We start from the raw sequence: 18,130 nt of genomic DNA, 5'->3' as shown, positions 1-18,130 counted from the left end.
TTCGCAATAGCGCTTTGCTATCCGAATGGTCAAAGGACCATTATGACGTGGAAGCAGCGATCCCACGAGCGACTATCGGGCTCTATAGGAATCGATGGTGAGGCACAGTCCCTCGCCGCATGACGTTCTCCAGGCTGAATACGCCTCGACATACAAGTTTGACGCTATGCACACGTAACTGGTCACTTCGCCGCGAAAGGTGGGTACTTTCGATCCTAAGCCTGACCATGCCGCATTCTCATTGATTGAAACTTTGTGACCTCCAGTTCGGGAACCGACGTTTCTCAAGGCAGACATCAGAATAGAGCAAACGCCTCATATGTGTTGTCTAAAAATTGCCGTCGAAGGTTTCTGTGCCTCTTGCACAGCTGGCAGTGTGAAGTGGGTCTGCGGCACTGGCTTGAGACATGATGGGGGAACATTCTTCAATGCCACATATAAATATGTCCGGATTACGAAGAGTTTGCCTTGCTATGTCTTCTGTTTTGATCATCTTTGACCCAAAAGACTTATTCCGTTGTGCTACTGGCTTCAAAGTCGCCTCCAACCCCAACAAGCAAATAATCGGAGAAGATTATTCATTAAGCACGATCTTCGAGCTATGCAGTCTCTCATCTTAGCTTCTCTCTTGGTGGCTTTTGTAGTCGGGGAAGGGACTACTCCCGGCCGAAGTGACAGAATGTTCTACAAACGAGCGCCCAAAGATCTTGGAACCTGGGAGCCAGAGTGTTCAGGGGCAGAATCTGCGTGCAACAACGCCTGCTACTATATCCATTGTATGGTATGTTGATGGAAGTCCCAACCAAATCTCCTAATGACGAAAACTTATGATTCATCTAGGGAGGCAACAATCCCGATGCCAATAAAATTACATATCTTGGGAAGAGTCGTCACAATGAGAACAATAAGAATCGCCACGAATCCGGGTGCAGGGTTGACAATCCTCAAAGTACAAGTGTCTGTGGTGCCTTTCCGTTTAGTCAAAAGTTCAGTGACCCACTTGCACGGAACTGGGAATGCGATGAATGGCCACCAGCAAGTGCCAAACAGGAGCTGTTCAACACCCCGGGTAGACTTCCAAACAGTCTGCGATGCATGACCCCCCAAGAAAACCAGTCTCTTGGTGGACGACTGAGCGGCTACCTCAGAGCCACGGGCGCGGACCGGGATGACTTTTTCCGTGTGGACTTCAAGAGAAGACTTGCGTCTGCGGACCAATCCAAAGTCCAGTACTGTCTACCGACACCTGACTGCGGTAACGATGCGAAGCAGTTTCAACTGGTGGAAAAACCACATGTTGGAGGAAGGATCGGTTCCCCGTACGAAGGTACCAAAAAGGACAACAAGTACAAACTCTCTGGCACAGTCTTCAAGGAGCTATACCAATGCAGCGTCAAATTTATTCGGACTGGAGACTCGTACATCACCGACGCCAAGGTAACAAACTTCGACGAGAAAGACACAAAGGTGGCAGATTTCAAATTACCCAACGACGGAGCCACGTTCAAGATCAAAGGCTTGCCACATGATCTGCAAGTCAAACGCACAGGCCCTTTCGGCTCCAAGTTGGAATTTGCTTATGCACCGGGAACAACCAATGTCAATCACTTCGAATGGGATTCTGAAATGGAGGGTAGCGGACGCGGACCCTTTACCGACGGTGGAAAACCGAGGCGATTCTGCAGGGCCGAGCCCGTTGCGAAAACTACCAACAAAGAAGTATTCAGTTGTTGGTTTCCATGCTACAAGAATGCAGACGGGAAATGAGACTTGTTGTCGCGCGCAAACTAGGAAAGAAGGCGGATATAGTCGTGTTTGGAAGTACAAACCATGCGTGCGCATTGTATCACGCTTTGACAAGTTATACAAATTGGAAAGACTGTAACAGAGTGTCGGAGCTGGGGTCTAGTTAGTCTTGGGATGTAAAGTATAGAGGAATGCACATCTTTATGTTTTTTAACAGCAAGTAGCCCCGTTGAAACGCTGCATCGGTTTCAACACCGCCTGAAATTGTATGGTAATTTGCCTGTGCATGCTGATGTGCGGAATAGAGCTTTCAAGTGTAGTATGTATGACGAATGTGGTCTGTATGCCGTCCTCCCCCTTCTCTATTCCTTCCTCACCCCAAAAACCCCATAAGTTCTCTCCCGATGCTGTACTGCCCGGCCTAGCTTTCACGAAACTGTCAATAGCATCAACCCTGCTCATGTATGCATCCACCACCGTGACAATTGCTGGTGGCCAGTTGTTCGGCGTGATTGGCAAAGCCTCGTTCCTGCAACGCCTCGAGGGCCGGTGCTCAGGATCGTGGGGTGCAGCGCGCGCAGCACCTGGTGACTCTGCGCTATGAGCTACCTAAAAACCCTCTGCTAACATTCCTCCTCCTCTCCACACTAAAAACCTCGACCTTCACGCCACAAAGGACGACTTGCATCCTCGTCTCCCCGTCGAACTCCACGGGCTCGACTCGTAAACGCCAATGAGCGCGCTTAACGATCCATTCGGTTTCTTCTCCGTCTCGAGCACCGCCCCAGACCCATGTCGCATCTCTTTCTCGTCTAACACCAACGCGTCTGGAGGTTTCATCAGTGCTGATCTCCGCTGCCTCCCCGTCGAGACTGAACGCACAATCTTTATCGAGGCGGACACGTACACGACCCTCGCTGACACCGGAGTTAGCTGGACTGACAGGTTGAGCAGCCACGCCGCTGCCTGTCTGGAGGTACATTAGGCCAAGTGGCTGGGTAGCCGGTAGACCCATCTTACTCGCAATAACAGAGAACAGGGAAGTTATCCGAGCGAGTGTCGAGTTGTGAAACGTCGCCCGTGGATTGATCGTTGTGGAAGTTTGCGCCGATGGTGACAGGTGTAAGGTTGTCGACTCTCCATTTGAGATTTCCAGAACGAGGATGTTGGTCTGCGAGTGATCGTCTGTATATGGTCTTGCATATGATACCAAACCCGGGCGGGCGGAAGGAAATGAAATGCTCGGTGCAGCACTTGGTGATACGCTTTCTGAGTCACTGAGTGACTCGTCAGGTACAAATGAAACGCCAGATTGCCTGATATCCTCTAAGCGCATCAAAATCTCCGATTCCTGGCGCTTAAGATTGTACGATATCTCGCACGGTATTAATTTCTGCTCAAGACCTTTGAGATGGAAGTAGCGCGCATCACGGAGGAGTTGTGAGCGATGTACTTCGTTGCGGATCTCGGGTGCGTAGCCTTGGAGGATGCGGATCAGTTCTGCGAAGGTTTCGCCGCTTCGACCAGGGGCTGAGGGAGGGGATATAGAGGGCGGACGGAGTAATGCGCTGCGGTCGAGACCAGGAAATGTGTCCGAGGGCGTGGAGAGAAATTGTGCAAAGCCTAGGGAGAAATAGTTGGGGCTGTCACCCGGCGAGGAGAACAGGTCTCGTGGTATTTGAAACGGTGTACCACCGATTCGAATGAAGATATCGGTCTTGAAAAGCTGCTTGGTAAGACGCGGTACTGATGTCGTCAGCAAAATTGCATGGTGTGAGAACATTTAGGAACTTACGTGAGTAGAACTGCGCATCTGCAAATAGCTTCACAAATTGCTCGCCGTCTTTCGGTGTAATGTGATACCCTTGCAGATGCAGTGCGATTTCTCGGAAAGTATCAGGATCGCGATCGATGTATAACGTCTTTACGTCGCCAGCGCGGCCACCGTTGTTGTGCAGCTGTTCGCTGAAAAAATGCGAGAAGTATGAGGGTGCTCTAGTAGTCTCAGTCTGCTGATTCGTGCCAGCGTGGAGGTTTGACCGTGCTTACCATCCGAAGTTATGGACGCGCCAGACAATCTGAACAGCTCAGATCCGATCTGTATAGGGAACACTTTCCCTGCTGGTAGCAATTCCATGCCTCCAGGCGACTCCGCAACTCGTCGTGGTTTTGAGACATCGATAACCCGCCCCTGAGGTCCTGTGCCTTTACTCTGCTCCTTCTTCCGTGGCTCTGTGTCTACTTGTGGTGCAGGTTCGGAAGACGGCTGCACGACCGAAGCCTGTGTTGCCGGTGACTGGCGAGCATCTGCCGATTCTGCGACATCGGGCAAGGGCGAAGACGTGGATGATGATCGCCGTGACCTGTTCTGACGCTTCGACGGGTTATGCTGTGTCTCTGTTGCATTGCTTGCGGTTTGCGACACTGCGGAATCTGGCTCAGAATTGGCCTTCCTCTTCATGCCTGTCTGGACGACAGGTCTCTGAGGTGGCGCTTCTGGCGCATGTGAGATAGTATGATGCGTAAGGAGCGGATTTGGTGTCGTGATCGCGGGAGCATGGGCGGTCGGATCGAAATTCGCGTCCGTGGTCGCAAAGGGTAATGGTATGTTGAAGTCGTTCGCGGTGACGGGATGTTGGAGCTCTTCAACAAGCTCCCCTTGCGGTTCGTATTGGGCCGTGAAGTCTGAAAAGTCAATCGAGTTCGTCCAGTCCCAGCCCAGTGGCATCGAGTTGTTGTACCCGTAGCCAGTGCCAGTGAACTGTCCGGGTACTTGTTGTTGGTCATGCACGCCATATGCCTGGTACCTCAGAGCCGCATCATGCATTCCCTCTGGCATTCCGTTCGCCGATACATGGCCATTGGCATCGTGGCCGCCATCATAGCTACCGTACGGCGCGTGTTGTCGTGAAGCTTCACCCGCTTGGCCCGAGGTCTGATAAACAAAATCGCGCGCGTTGCTAGCTCGCGATCGTTCCGTCATTAGGTTCAATTGTCTAGCACAAAGGGAGTCTCGGAGGCCAGCGAAAGCCTACGCGCAAGGAAACTCTTGCGACTCTTTCCAGCAAAGAGTGATGCTGAAAGACGGCTGAGTGAGATGTCGCAAAGACACAGCTTTGCGGGGAGTTTTCCAGATGCAGTATGGCGTAGCCGGGTGCTTGCGACTTGCGATCAATGATCCATGGATGGTTGTGGAAATCCCAAAATATTTGTCGGCATGGGAAAAGGTAATTCATACGACAGCTCGATTGTCATAAAGAAGTGGCATCTAAAAAACGATGGGATGCCTTGGGGCGGTTTTGGACCCCATCCCCACCGTCATGCTCGGGCGAGTCCGACACGCGCTTCGAAGATTTGGTGGTAGACGCGCACATTCGCACACGCGAGCTGAACAGGGCTGAGGCTGAGGTTGGCCCGCTGCTAATCAAGGGCTTTCGCGGGGCTTGATAGCGCGGAAGTTGATCCTCCGACATGTTGGTTGTGCTGACGTGAGGTTCTGAGCGGTGACGATGGGGTCGGCGTCGGGGTGCCCGACTGCATGCGGTGTCCTTACATTAGCTGTATGCTCAGCCACCAACAACTTTCGCAAAACATACCAATGAGGATTACACTCCTTCACATCAATCTTTCTACAAACCCATATGGTGACTGATATGTGTTGCCGGAATTTTTCAATTTGAAGTGATATCGTACGTACGCGCGCGTTCTGACCACAACGCCAGGATTATAGACCGTAGTTATCCTCCTAGTATAACATGAAAGCATCGCCGCGCTTCTCAGTCGCTATGAGTATATGCCATAGTATAGCTGGGCTTAGATTGATATCGCGCATTCTATGCCCAACTACTGCAGGCCCACAACCAGGACAGAAAGCGATCAGGATGTAACAACAGCAGGCAGCCCATCTGATAGCCTGAAGCTATACAAAGTATCGCTAGCTTTTGAAATAGATGGCAAATTCATGTGTATAGTTTCAGGATATAAGATGCCTTTTTACGTTCCCACGTACCGATGTTGACAACCTGTAGGATGCACTGAATCTTTTGCTTAGGGCAAGCTAGGAGTAGAAGAACCTGCCACTGGGGCCCCAAGAACTTCGATCAATACTGCGGGAGATGGCAAATCCCCCACCGATTGCGTGCGTTGCAACGAGACAGGTGGCGATGCATCGCGTCGCGAAAACATAGATGCACTCGAATTGTGCACTGCAGGGTTTTTGCCAGGAGAGGCAGTTCCAGTGGAGTCATCTACCTTTTCATGTGTTGGTATCGGACGAGACTCCAGTGGTAAATCCACCAACTTCTCGCCCTTCGCCGTCAAGGGAACATCTTTGCCGAGTTGTGTCCACGTGCCTTGGCCATGCGCCTCATACGCTCGACGCTGCAGTTGTAGCACGCCGTCTTGGATCCATCGATCGGTCCGGGGACCTAGAACCTTTTTGGTCCTATCGAGATAGATTATGAATTTGAGTAGTGAGATGTTCACCAAGGCAAGAAAGAGCGACATTGAGATTACGAAGGCTAGTCCGAAGACGTTGATGTTACTAACAATTGAGTCAGTCTCGCAACGATAGAAGTGTGGTAACTTTGCTCGTACACGAATCCACCCGCTTTGCGCATCTTCTGCGCTCCGCAGAGCGCCTTGTCTCCCAATGTCGCCGGGACTGTCACGTTGTCTGCGATATCTGGACTGCGAAGACTGGGACCAAGGGCGTAGTCAGCTATTGCAACTTGCAAAGCCGTCCAGACAAAAGCTTCCATTCCTACAGTATGAGCAACTGTAAGGTAGACAGCTGTAGAGCGCTTGCTCTCTCCAAGCCTTTCAGTGTCGCGTTCGCTTGAATTGCGTATACCGGTACGCCGTCTGGGACAGAACATTGCTGTCCAGATTTGGTGTTGATGCAGTATTGATGCTTCTTTGTGTTAGCATTCTTGTGGAATCAGTGACAGCCCACTCATATGAAACTGGCTTACCTGAATTGTGCATCCCATTGGGCTGCCTACACCATCATGGAAATATGTGAGGATATCATTCCCAGCGGCGTCACGCCTTGGGACTGATTTTGTGGCGAGAAACCATGGGTCGTATACAGGCTTGAGGTAGCTGAGTGGATTGACCAAGATGAAGATAGTTACGTCCGCATAATCAGGTCGCATGCCCCGCATTGGAACAAATCCTGAGCCACCGGATTGACGGGCGCCTACTCGGTCGCGTGTTCCTCTGGTCACTATCAGCACCTTACTTCAGAGTGTATCTTGCGACATACTTGAGAACGTATGTGTGCTGAAACTTCGCACCAAGCAAACTAGAGAACACAGTTACATTTTCCCATCCAGTGGGATTGGCCGCTGAAGTTCCATAGCTCATAATCTCGATCTGTTCTCCTGGAAATGGGCTTCGGTCCAAGAGCTCCTTTGAGAAAGCAGTCGCATCAACAATCGATGTGTGGCCTGGTAAAGACAGCACCGCGCACGTAGTCTTTCGTCCATAACTAACTCGCTCGCTATTTGGAAGGTTCAGTCCAAATCCATCGTTAAGATCGACAAGGCCCGAGTCCATAGAAACGGCTGATACGTTTCCAATGCAGACTTCCGATGCAAATGGACATGACGAGTTCTGTACAGTAAAAGGGATATTTGGACAGACGAAGGTCTTACACCTCGCTGGCAGTATTTTGTGTTCTTGATAACATTCCTGTACGTAAGATCTCGCAATGGAACTGAGTGCTGCAACATGAACTCGCCAAGGGTTGAGAGGTATCTTTGGGCTGATCGGTCCGCATGAATGACTACTCACGAGCACTTCGATATCTGAGCTGTTGACGATATACGAAGAGAAAATGCTGGCACTGAGGAATGCGACTGTGCAAATTGTGGCGAAAGCAAATGGGGTCAAAGAGCGTACCAAAGCACTGCTAGTAGCTCTTCTCCACGACCACCACAGCTTGGTAGCGTCGGCCATGAGTGAACTTGGAGTTGGGGCAGTCCGTAGAATTGCTTGCTGTTGACGAAACAGACCATTAGAAGGGACCCCATTGCTGCGAAACTGATGATATGCAAACACGATAAGGCTCCAAAGATGGCTCGTCCCTGTCCACATCAATCGCCTTCATTCTTTGTCAAGTTTTCACAGCAGACTTACCGATCGTCGAAATGATGGCCAATATAGCGATGACTATAGCGCCAGTCTTGCTCTCTGTGGTAATGGTCCTGCCCATGACGTTTCCATATTCGAGGTTGGTCCAAGCCCCAAGTTTGACGAAGCGCCCGTCTAACTCCGACATAGTCAATCTAGTTGAATTTTTTGTTCTACAAAGGGAGATTTTGTTGGACTTCTGAAGAAAATTGTTAAGGTCTCGACTCTGAAATCTGCAATCCAAGTCAATCTTTAGAAGCTTCAAGACGGTTTTCTCAAGAGACCTGACGCTGCGAGTAAGCACTTTACGTCGTCAGCAGAGATACACCAGTGCCTCTGACTGTGTCCATGAAAATGTCTTCTTATCAAGCATGGCGCTGTTTACGGACGTTATTGCATTGATTCGTTCGCACTCTGCAGTGCAAAGTCTTTGAAATGCTCGCTCATTGGGCTTTGCCCCTCCTTTGCTCTCAAGGATGAATCTACCCCTGCTAAAATCTCGACACTGATTTTATGCAACGTTGGTCCTCCTTAACTGGCTGTCGAATGGCTAACCACCCGCGGGGAACCCATTCACAGCCTCATGGGCCGGACCACATGATCAGGAAATTATGCCCTTTTATATTCGACAAAGATACAGGCTAATGAAGACACGCTGATGGGCTCTTTTGAGCTTCGTCATGGTGGTTTCCTGTAGGGATGCTGCGCGGGTGGCGGTAATCGCCAGGGCCCAGAAATTGGGTTCGACCAGCACAAGCGACTTCAGCCTGACTAAAAACCAACCAGCTTGGTTTTAACCTATCAATAGATACAGGACAACCTTGGCGCTGCCTCCACTCGCAGCGAGGTGCCAATTGAGCACGAGAAGAAGGCTTTGATCTCAGGCTCAGCCTGCTGACCCATCAGATGCAGCTCTACTATCGCAGTGAGCGGTCAGTCCATCCTTAAGCTGGCTGTAAAGGCCCAGTGGCAAAGGCATAATTTTTGGAATTCATTACGATTTCGTGCAAGCTCCACGCGTCTCTGGCAGGTGATTTTTCACCTTCACACCGTAACGTGAGTGTCTTCATAGTACCACCATTCGAGACTTGCAAAATTGAAATTTTGTACGTGTAGAAGTAAATTGGTCTACTTGAGCTATGTGGAAATCGGCATTGTCAAGCAACGCTATGGGAAAGTCTACGGCCACGGGGAAGTCTGCCTTGTCGTCTACACCAGTAGGAGAGGATATATTTGCAATGCACATTTCCATTCCGACACCTTCCGGCATATCTGGGAGAGCCTGCACCCAATCTTCAGCATGCAGCAATTCTGCCTGACGTGCCTTTTGTGTCTGGAGCCACCGCATTGGATACCACGGGGGAAAGTCCTGGCACTATCCCAGAGCGGTGAAGCTGTCTCCCATGTCTAGAAACGGAGCAACACGATTCTTGCTCACAGTGTAACACAACTTGCGGGCACGTATTCCATACATGGAGAGTGATCACATTGAATACCCCAGAGAAAGGATTCTGATACTTCCTTAGCGCGACAAGTCTGACTTCATCATCTAGGAAACGAGCTACACGAATAGTTATGAAGCCAATGCTGATTTGCTCACAGGTCTAATTGGTTGCGCCTTACATCTATACTAGCACCCCTATACTCTTCCACATCTATCTCTATGCCAATTACTCCGTCTACGCTTTGCCGTAAATATCCGCGTCAAAGTTCACCGGAAACTGATCGCGACCCTGCGCATCCGCCTTCACCCAAATAGCCACACTCGTACCCGGACACTTGAACAGCCCATACCCATCCTGGTCGATCTCAACCTCGCCCTCTTCCCAGCCCAGCACATCCGTCCACTTCTCACCTGCGTGCATCTCTCCAACCGCCATCTTGATCTCCCCGGGACCCTTATTGCTCATCAGACAAGCGAGACCAGCTGGCTTGTCCCAAGTGCCACGACGTACGAAGCCGATGAGGTTAGGATCGTTCCAGTAATCCTCCTGGTCGCCGTACGCATACAATTTGCGTGCGAGGATAAGATCGGCGAGTTTCCCGCCGCACGACGCGGGGGTCTCGTGAGGTTCGTTGAGGCCGTATAGGTCGCCGTAGAAGGGACACGGGTAGCCTTCTTTCCTGAGGAGGATCAGGCTGTATGCGAGGGGTACGAAGAAGCCTTCGATTTTGGTCTCCATGGTTTGGCCGGGTTGCGTGTCGTGGTTTGTGACCACGGTGACAGCATTCACGGGCTCGGCTTGGACGAGCGAGCCGTCGAAGACGGTGCGGAGGTCGGCGTCCGGGGTGGTGGATAGGCGGGCGAAGTTGTTGAGGAGGGGGGAGTCGTAGAGGGAGAATTTGTGGTCTAGGTCTGCGAGCCAGTCGATCATTACGGTACGGTCGCCGGACCAGAATTCGCTGATTGATTGTTAGCTTCGTTTGCTATGCTGAAGTGTACCAAGACTCACCCAACCATGAAAATGTCCTTTCCACATTGCTCGCGCACATTCTCGATCCACTCGTTTGTGAAGCGTTCGCTGAAGTGCTGTACAGCGTCAAGCCGAAAACCCTTGAGACCGAGCTCCTTTGTGATCCAGACACCCCAGTTCTTGACGTCTTCTTGAACTTCCGGATGGCGGTAGTCGATGTCTGCGAACATCATGTAATCTGCGTTACCACCCTCGTTATCGACCGAGTTGCTCCAGCCCTTGTTGTCACCAACAATCTTGTAGATGGCCTTCTTTTCGTTGGCCTGGTTGTAGTCGGTTCCGGAAAAGTGCTCCCAGTGGTACTTCATGGATGAGTACTTGTCTCCACGGCCAGCGAAGTCGAAACCTAGCCATCCTTCGATCTCGTAAGGCTCACCAACTTCCTTGGTACGGTCTTCGTTATCGACTTCGACGACGCGACACTTCTCGGTCTTGTCTGCACCAGCTTTATGGTTAAGGACCGCATCCCAATAAAGTCCAACACCATTCTCTTTCGCAATCTTGCTCAACTCCAAGAGGTCTTCCTTGGATCCCCATTTCGTGGCGCGGGTACCTTTTTGGTCGAACTCGCCGAGGTCATACAAATCATAGATATCGAAACCAACGCCCTTAGGGTTGGCAGCCTTGCAGCCGGGAGGAAGCCAGATGTTGTTAATGCCGATTGCCTTCAGCTTAGGTACTTCGGCGGCGAGGCGTTTGTAGTGTTTGTTGTCGGAAGGGCAATTCCACTCATAGCCTTGGAGCAGAGTGTTGTTCTCCGGCGTCGGCTTCTGTTCTTTTCATTGTTAGTTGGACTTGAGAAACAGCGCTGATTTGCGGCATTATCTACCTTCGGAACCCATCTTGAACACTTCTGTGACTGTATCACTTATTCTATGCGCCTACTAAGTACGTATTGCGTGCCCGATCACCAAGAGTTGAAGTGGAAATGTTTGAGAAATAATGCGATGAAATATTCCAGTCCACTTGGTACATACTTATGTAGAAAGGAAAGTGTAGTAGCGTGGAAAGACCCTGGTGGACACATCGCCGAGCAGGTTTACTTCCCCTGCAGCCGAACCAACAACCAAGACTAACGCGCGGGTCTTCACATGGATAGCGAGAGTCTGGACGTGGGTGTACCAGACAAAGCTCAACAATATGCGCCGTTGACGTCATGTAGCGTCGAGTCAAGCTTTGCAGCATTATCATCGCAAGAAAGCATGCGCAAGTGATTGGGATTGCATGGTGAAAGGGTTGCAAGTGAATTCGTCGTTGGCAAAGTTCTGGCTGGCAACAGAGGGGTGAGGGGTCAACAAAGCCGCCATTTGACTGACGCTAGAGAAAGCTGCATGTAGCAGTGTTGACAGTCGACATGCCTCGTGCAGCGCGGAAGTATCTCGGGAAGCCATACAGTCATGTTGTAGTGAACTTTTGAACTGTCATTGTCTGACGTATGCTTCACGTTGCTTTTCGAGGGAAGACATCGGAAAAGCGATCTAACTCAATAACGTTAGCCGCAGCTAGATCGTCACTTCTACTTCCACACCCCACACCTGCACAAGTGTGGAAAGCGTGCTAGGTTCACCTTAGGGAGGTAGCGCGGGTGTCGTAGAGTAGTCGTGTTACACAACATCTGCGACTTTTTTCAGCCGCATCACATCGTTACCAGCGTCCGTTGTTCACTGATCAAACGCCGCAACCTTGATGCCTAGCACGCCCAGTCACTGCCTACCTCGCGCGTTAGCCACGCACGTCCGGCCCCAGAGACTAAAGGTGTTCATCACAACCTTCTCAACTAAGATTCCACTGACTCCGACCATGGATAGAACTCTCGACAGACACGAGCAAGATAAAGTCCGCGCAGCACGTGCCAGCTTCTTCCAAGGACAAAAGCGCAGGACCTCGACTTCCAAAGACTCACCCCTCGACAACTTATCGATAACCTCCAGGACTAGTCAAGATACCATGTCGTCGAAGAAGTTCAAGTTCTCCGGCATAACATCAACTAAACCCTCCGACACAGCGCCCAAAATGCCACTCATCGTCCGTTTCTATGATAGCAATGTCCAGGCCCGGGACTCACATGGCCGCACTCAAGAAGAGATCCTGGCTTGGCCCGACAGCAAACTCGAGAGCTGCCACAACTACATCCAGATGCTCTTCCCCGTTCCCGAGGGCTCGGCGTTCAACTGGGAAGCGCCCATCATCGACCGCGAGACCATGGACGCCTTCCGCTCGCGCAAGGACCTGCGCGACCGCCTACGCTTGAGCTTCGAGCGCATGCTGGACTTCTATGGATTTGCTGTTGAGATGAAGCCGGAGCAGGAAGCCGAGAAGAGCGAGGAGAAGGATGAAGATGCTACTGGGGATAATGCGACCGAGACACAAGACACCACCACAAGCAAGTCAGAAGCCACCCACTCCTTTCCACCCGGTATAACCTCCTACACTACACCCTTCACATACGCCATCATCCGCGGCCCTAATTTCCGCACAAACTCGCGCAACTGGGCCGTCCGCTTTGATCACAACCACCTGCGCATCACGCGTATACTGCGCTGTCTGCGCATCCTGAGCTTGCAGATTGAGTGCGAGGCGTTTTTCAAGGCGCTCAAGGAAGTCTACGACGATGACGCGGTCAAGATTAGTGAGCGCTCGTTGACATATTGGACGCGCGCGGTTACGCGGCCGTTATATGTAGCGCCGGATGACGACGAGATTGAGTGGTTAGAGGAGTGGGAGGGGGAGCAGCAGTAGACAATGGAGAGGTGGGAGCGAGAGTAGGCTTCGAGGAGGTGTTCACGACCCACGTGCCTGTCAGTAGCATGTTCCTTTCGAACCTGTATAATCTAGCATATTAGGACACTCGGCGTTCAGCCAAGAAGCTAGAATCTTGTCAAAGCTCACAGTGCATTTGATACGTGATGATGTCCTGCGCAAGTAGGACGTCAAAGTTGCTGTCCATCCACAGCTCTCTTTACATGCTTGCATCCCCGAATCCAGCTAGGCCTACTCTCAATGTCGCAGAAACAGTGAGATCTCGCAATTCGCAGGTCTCACATGCCAAACCCTTATGTCTAGCCGAGTTCAGAGAACTCTACTTCCATCCATCTTGGAAAAAGGTTACAAGACATTGTAGAGTGTTTCGTAGATTTTTCCAAGGACTTTGCTTGACTTCTTAGACTATTATCGCAGTCTCACTATGCTAGCTGCACATCGGTTTCTCGGCAACTTGAGAGGCATGCATATCACACATCACAAACCATTCATCGGCCCTCAAATCCAGCAAAATTCAATGCTTGTATTGGCCTCCGTCATTCTGGTATTCCTACTACTCCTCCTCATCCCAACTTTCCCTCTAAAACTCAGAGATCAAATCTCCCCTTCTCTTTCCGCGCATCTCCCACTTGCCCTGTCCTCATATTAGCCCCAATCCTCCCTCGCCCGACTCTATCCCATCCACAAACTCACCTCAGTCATGTACCCAGCCGTCCCCAGCATCGCAGGCACGAGCACGACGTATGCGAAGGAGATCCACGCGGTGCGGCGGGTCCAGCGGAAGTACTTGTGGCGATTGACCACCATGTCTATCATACATATCAGCCCAGCGCTCTCATTTTAACTCGGTATCGCGGATGGTAGGGGGGAAGGCGTGGTGCGAGGGACGTACTGTTCCATTTTATGATGGCGGGATCCTGGTGGAGCACTGGGGTTTTTGTTAGCCATTGCGCATTTCTCGCAGAGAACAGAGGGTTGCGCGTACTGCCATGGTTGTGGCCTGCCATTCTGAAGGTTCGGGTGTGGTTGTTTGCGCCGGCGTGGCTTGTGGTGTGGGCTTCGGGAGCTGCGTGTGGAGGTGAGGTTGCGTGGTGATGCGATGGGGATCGGGGGAACTTCGGATGATACGGGCTTGGCGGGATGCTGTAGATGAGACGCGCAGTTACGATTCCCGTGCAGTGTTCGTAATATGAAAACTTTAGAGTGTATTTATAGAAGAGGGAGTGCGATTGGGATTCATTTCGACTTTGGCGTTTTGCAGAAGACTGGTAGACGCATCATGGTACAGCATCTACCGCAGAAGATCTGCGGACTGGGCGTCAAGTGTGACAGAATGAAGCAGCCTTCTCTTCATCATGCATGTCCATTGTATACATGCGACGCTTCCGACCGTTGCGATATCAGCATCATAAAGTATGTCGGCCTCGGCAGGCAGCACCAGTCTCTCCGAGCCAACGACCGACGGGACTGTACCTAGGTGGGCTCAAGCTTGTGACGCAAAGTAGATAAAGTCCAGGGACCTCGGTCTCTTTTTTGAATTCACTCCACCAAACTCTGCAGCAGAACATTCGCTCCCAGACTTCACGAAACATCAAATTCCGGAATAGAAAAATGGCCAATCAGCAAGGCGCAAAGATCACCGTCTACTGGTAAGTTGCGCCACAATGTCAGCATGGCGCAGCCACATCCGATCTAACAACCCACAGGCTCGAGAAGTCTCGAGGCCAGCGCGCAGTATGGCTGCTTGAAGAACTCGGCCTTGAGTACGAGCTCAAAGTCTTTAAGCGCGACGAGAACTTCCGCGCAGGCGACGACCTTGGCGCCGTGCATCCGTTGAAGAGATCGCCTGTTGTTGGCATTACGCCCGCTGGGTCTGAGAAAGAAATCATTCTCGCGGAATCTGCGACAATTGTGGATTATGTCAGCGAGCATTTTGGGAAGCAGTTGATTCCGCAGAGATATCCTGACGGCAAGGAGGGCGTGCTGGGTGCGGAGACGGAGGAGTTTATGAGGCATAGAGTGAGTTTACCGTTTTATGTCAACGATGTCATAGATAAGCTAACGATACACAGTTCCTCATGGACTACGCGGAAGGCAGCTTTTTCACAATTCTCATGATCGCCCTAGTCATCGGAAGTAAGTCTATCGCACCCCTGTGCAAGTCTCTCATCTCACACCCCTTCCAGACGTCAAGAACGCCCCCGTCCCGTTCTTCATCAAGCCGCTCACGCGCGGCATCGCCAACAAAGTCGAAACCACCTTCATCAACCCGGAGCTCAAGAAGCACTGCGACTTCTTGGAGGACTTCATGTCCAAGTCCTCTGGTGAGTTCTTCGTAGGCGACAAACTCACGGGTGCCGATATCATGATGCATTTCGGCCTCGAGGGCGCGTGTCAGCGCGTGCCGCTGACTGAGTCGACGTATCCCAAGTTGTACCAGTACATGAGGCGGATGCAGAAGAGGGATGCGTATGAGCGGGCGGCGAAGAGGGTTAGTGAGGCCAGTGGGGAGACGTATGTCCCTTATTCGGATTTGAAGATCATGAAGAGGGAGGAGTAAGCGAGCGGATGTAATAGTTACGGGTACCTAGGTGCAATTCTGGAATGCATGCTTGTGTAGCTTCAAAGCCTTATTAGACTGTGACGAATTGCTCAAGAGTCCTTGAAGATAGACAGCTGTAGCTATCGCTGCGATGCACTGTTCGGTGTATGGATGTTCAGCAATATATCAAAGATGAAAACAATTTTGGATTAAATAGTGCTTCTGTCGAAACCATCGAGCGGTACTCAGTCGATAACACAAAGGTATAACCTCAGAACAGAGTGTATGGGTTAACCTCGCTCGCTTCATCGGAACATGTAGATACGAGAGCAGTATAAACAAAGATACCAATATAAATCGTATCCGGGGTGAGGGATTTAAGACATGGTTGAACACGCTGGGCGCTAAGCGATCTGAGTGGACGGCAGGTCGTCAACAGCATGTGGTCCCGCTGTCCGAGATAGCCCGACGCCAAGCCAAAAGATTCTACTTCGCTTCGTCTACTATCTCCGTCCGTCCAGCCTCTCCAGCTTCATCCTCACCACTCTCCACTCCATCCGCAGTCGCCCATCTCAGTGCAGCGAACATGGCCACCTCTCCTCCTCCCACCAGCACCGGCTCGTCCAAGGTCGACGCCGCCAAGGCCAACATCGCGGCCAACATCGACCCGACTGCCCCAACCGGTCTTGCTCTGTACTCGCGCTTCGCTTTCGCCGGAGCCGTGTGCTGCTCAGTCACCCACGGCGCCCTCACACCCGTCGATGTGTATGTCTCCCCGCAATTTCGCAGGTCTCGTGACCGCCAATGGCTCGCTGCGGGCTTTTTGGCGATGCGCGACAGCTGTCCCCGATGACGAAAGAATGCCAAGCTCACATATTTCGCAGCGTCAAGACGAGGATACAACTCGACCCCGCCACATACAACAACGGCCTGATCGGTGGCTTCAGGAAAGTCATCGCCAATGAGGGTGCTGGCGCCGTCTGGACCGGTTTCGGCCCTACCGCTGCCGGTTACTTCCTCCAGGGCGCCTTCAAGTTCGGAGGTTACGAGCTGTTCAAGCAGCAGGCCATCAACATGGTCGGCTACGAGACTGCCTCCAACAACCGCACTGCCGTCTACCTCGCCTCCGCTGCCTGCGCCGAGTTCTTCGCCGACATCGCCCTGTGCCCGCTTGAGGCCACCCGTATCCGTCTCGTCTCTGAGCCCACCTTCGCCAACGGCCTGATCGGCGGTTTCGGAAAGATCCTCAAGAACGAGGGTGTCGGTGCCTTCTACTCTGGTTTCGGACCCATCCTGTTCAAGCAGTATGTCTAAACAACTCTCAGAAAAATGCCCAACTAACACCCCATCAGGGTCCCCTACACCATGGCCAAGTTCGTCGTCTTCGAGAAGGTCAACGAGGCCATCTACCAGGTCGTCGACAAGACCAAGACCTCCAACGGCATGCAGACCGTCTACAACCTGTCTTCCGGTCTCGTTGCCGGTTTCGCTGCCGCCATCATCTCCCAGCCTGCCGACACCATGCTGTCCAAGATCAACAAGAGCAAGGGTCTTCCCGGAGAGGGAACCACCTCCCGTTTGATCAAGATCGCCAAGGAGCTTGGTCTCCGTGGATCTTACTCTGGTATCGGTGCTCGTCTCTTCATGGTCGGTACTTTGACTGCCGGTCAATTCGCCATCTACGGTAAGTTTTTTTCTCAACACCACTGGTAGCACCGAATGCTAATAAATACAGGTGACATCAAGAAGGCTCTAGGGGCTACGGGAGGTGTAGAAATCGCTAAGACGAACTAGATACGTCGTCGGGGATGATGTGGTGGAGTGGAAAATGATACCAGGACAGCCATGAGTGGAAAAAAGTTACTTGTATATGGCTGTATCTTGGTTTGAGTCCCTTGCTTTTTTGCGCTTCATGTGTCTGCTTTCTTTGCGACTACGGATACTAGAGAAGGCCATCTGTAACAGTACGATAGCGGAGATTTCTTGCTGCAAACAATAGACGGAGCATAATGTCACTCAACTCTTCAAGATATGCGATGTGTGATTGGTGTACGGGACTGCTACAACGAACTCTTATGTAGGCATTTGTGCAGAATTTCTGTGGCGAATGGTAGCTGGCCTGTTTGGAGATCTATGCATGAATGTGTGGCTGGTGAGATAGTGTGTCACGTGAGACGGGGGCCTCGCAGTATTCTCTCGCTTCGCAGCGAAGCAAATCGTATGCAAAGGCCATACGACACGAACTGACGTATTATAGTGAGGTGACATCTAACATTCGCTTCGTTGCGGGATCAAAGCTCCACATTCGACACTTGCTACTACTTGTTATTCACGAGCCTGGGAGTTGTAAGCATCGCCTTTCCTGCAATACAACATCCTCTGACCGGAAATCAGATGCAGTTACGCTCTCGACTTCTGCCTTGTGCGAAGTCCATTGGCGCTGACGCACTACTGACTATGTCTGATTGTGCAT

At 51.5% G+C, this 18,130-nt stretch overlaps 7 protein-coding genes across 7 annotated transcripts; 3 read left to right on the top strand and 4 right to left on the bottom strand.

Moving 5' to 3' along the window:
* Positions 1-679: 679 nt before the first annotated feature.
* Positions 680-1,767, top strand: SNOG_01872 (hypothetical protein; the record flags this gene model as incomplete). The annotated part of the gene is made up of 2 exons (XM_001792444.1): positions 680-781; positions 841-1,767. 2 exons carry the CDS (start codon positions 680-682, stop codon positions 1,765-1,767), a joined length of 1,029 nt encoding a protein of 342 aa, XP_001792496.1.
* A 238-nt stretch (positions 1,768-2,005) lies between these two features.
* SNOG_01871 (hypothetical protein) lies at positions 2,006-4,729 on the bottom strand (the record flags this gene model as incomplete). The annotated part of the gene is made up of 3 exons (XM_001792443.1): positions 2,006-3,492; positions 3,542-3,739; positions 3,796-4,729. 3 exons carry the CDS (start codon positions 4,727-4,729, stop codon positions 2,345-2,347), a joined length of 2,280 nt encoding a protein of 759 aa, XP_001792495.1. The 3' UTR covers positions 2,006-2,344.
* Positions 4,730-5,793: 1,064 nt separating this feature from the next.
* On the bottom strand, positions 5,794-8,029 carry SNOG_01870 (hypothetical protein; the record flags this gene model as incomplete). Its single annotated transcript, XM_001792442.1, has 7 exons — positions 5,794-6,289; positions 6,343-6,444; positions 6,513-6,658; positions 6,720-6,966; positions 7,013-7,362; positions 7,543-7,835; positions 7,888-8,029. 7 exons carry the CDS (start codon positions 8,027-8,029, stop codon positions 5,794-5,796), a joined length of 1,776 nt encoding a protein of 591 aa, XP_001792494.1.
* Positions 8,030-9,560: 1,531 nt separating this feature from the next.
* On the bottom strand, positions 9,561-11,197 carry SNOG_01869 (hypothetical protein; the record flags this gene model as incomplete). The annotated part of the gene is made up of 3 exons (XM_001792441.1): positions 9,561-10,284; positions 10,335-11,130; positions 11,185-11,197. The coding sequence occupies 3 exons, from the start codon at positions 11,195-11,197 to the stop codon at positions 9,561-9,563; spliced, it is 1,533 nt and encodes a 510-aa protein (XP_001792493.1).
* Positions 11,198-12,155: 958 nt separating this feature from the next.
* Positions 12,156-13,094, top strand: SNOG_01868 (hypothetical protein; the record flags this gene model as incomplete). Its single annotated transcript, XM_001792440.1, has 1 exon — positions 12,156-13,094. One exon carries the CDS (start codon positions 12,156-12,158, stop codon positions 13,092-13,094), a length of 939 nt encoding a protein of 312 aa, XP_001792492.1.
* A 525-nt stretch (positions 13,095-13,619) lies between these two features.
* Positions 13,620-14,171, bottom strand: SNOG_01867 (hypothetical protein). Its single transcript, XM_001792439.1, has 4 exons — positions 14,101-14,171; positions 14,008-14,043; positions 13,809-13,924; positions 13,620-13,749 (listed from the first exon to the last, which is right to left on the bottom strand). The coding sequence occupies exons 1-4, from the start codon at positions 14,120-14,122 to the stop codon at positions 13,696-13,698; spliced, it is 228 nt and encodes a 75-aa protein (XP_001792491.1). The 5' UTR covers positions 14,123-14,171; the 3' UTR covers positions 13,620-13,695.
* A 485-nt stretch (positions 14,172-14,656) lies between these two features.
* Positions 14,657-17,693, top strand: SNOG_01866 (hypothetical protein). The gene is made up of 8 exons (XM_001792438.1): positions 14,657-14,764; positions 14,822-15,134; positions 15,188-15,251; positions 15,302-15,671; positions 15,979-16,422; positions 16,542-16,961; positions 17,010-17,341; positions 17,393-17,693. Exons 1-8 carry the CDS (start codon positions 14,727-14,729, stop codon positions 17,449-17,451), a joined length of 2,040 nt encoding a protein of 679 aa, XP_001792490.1. The 5' UTR covers positions 14,657-14,726; the 3' UTR covers positions 17,452-17,693.
* The last annotated feature ends 437 nt before the right edge of the window (positions 17,694-18,130 follow it).

Source organism: Parastagonospora nodorum (genome assembly GCF_000146915.1).
Source record: "Parastagonospora nodorum SN15 chromosome Unknown scaffold_3, whole genome shotgun sequence".
In the NCBI taxonomy this organism is placed as follows: Eukaryota; Fungi; Ascomycota; class Dothideomycetes; order Pleosporales; family Phaeosphaeriaceae; genus Parastagonospora; species Parastagonospora nodorum.
This window is presented reverse-complemented; position numbering and strand designations above follow the sequence as displayed.

Coding starts and splice junctions, on each gene's coding strand:
- SNOG_01867 (XM_001792439.1), bottom strand. CDS start 14,122: ATGGCAGGCCACAACCATGGCA. Junction 13,925..14,007: donor CGCCATCATAAAATGGAACA/GTACGTCCCTCG, acceptor TATGTATGATAG/ACATGGTGGTCAATCGCCAC. Junction 13,750..13,808: donor CGGCTGGGTACATGACTGAG/GTGAGTTTGTGG, acceptor ATATGAGGACAG/GGCAAGTGGGAGATGCGCGG.
- SNOG_01866 (XM_001792438.1), top strand. CDS start 14,727: ATGGCCAATCAGCAAGGCGCAAAGATCACCGTCTACTG. Junction 14,765..14,821: donor GCAAAGATCACCGTCTACTG/GTAAGTTGCGCC, acceptor AACAACCCACAG/GCTCGAGAAGTCTCGAGGCC. Junction 15,672..15,978: donor AAGATCATGAAGAGGGAGGA/GTAAGCGAGCGG, acceptor CGGAACATGTAG/ATACGAGAGCAGTATAAACA.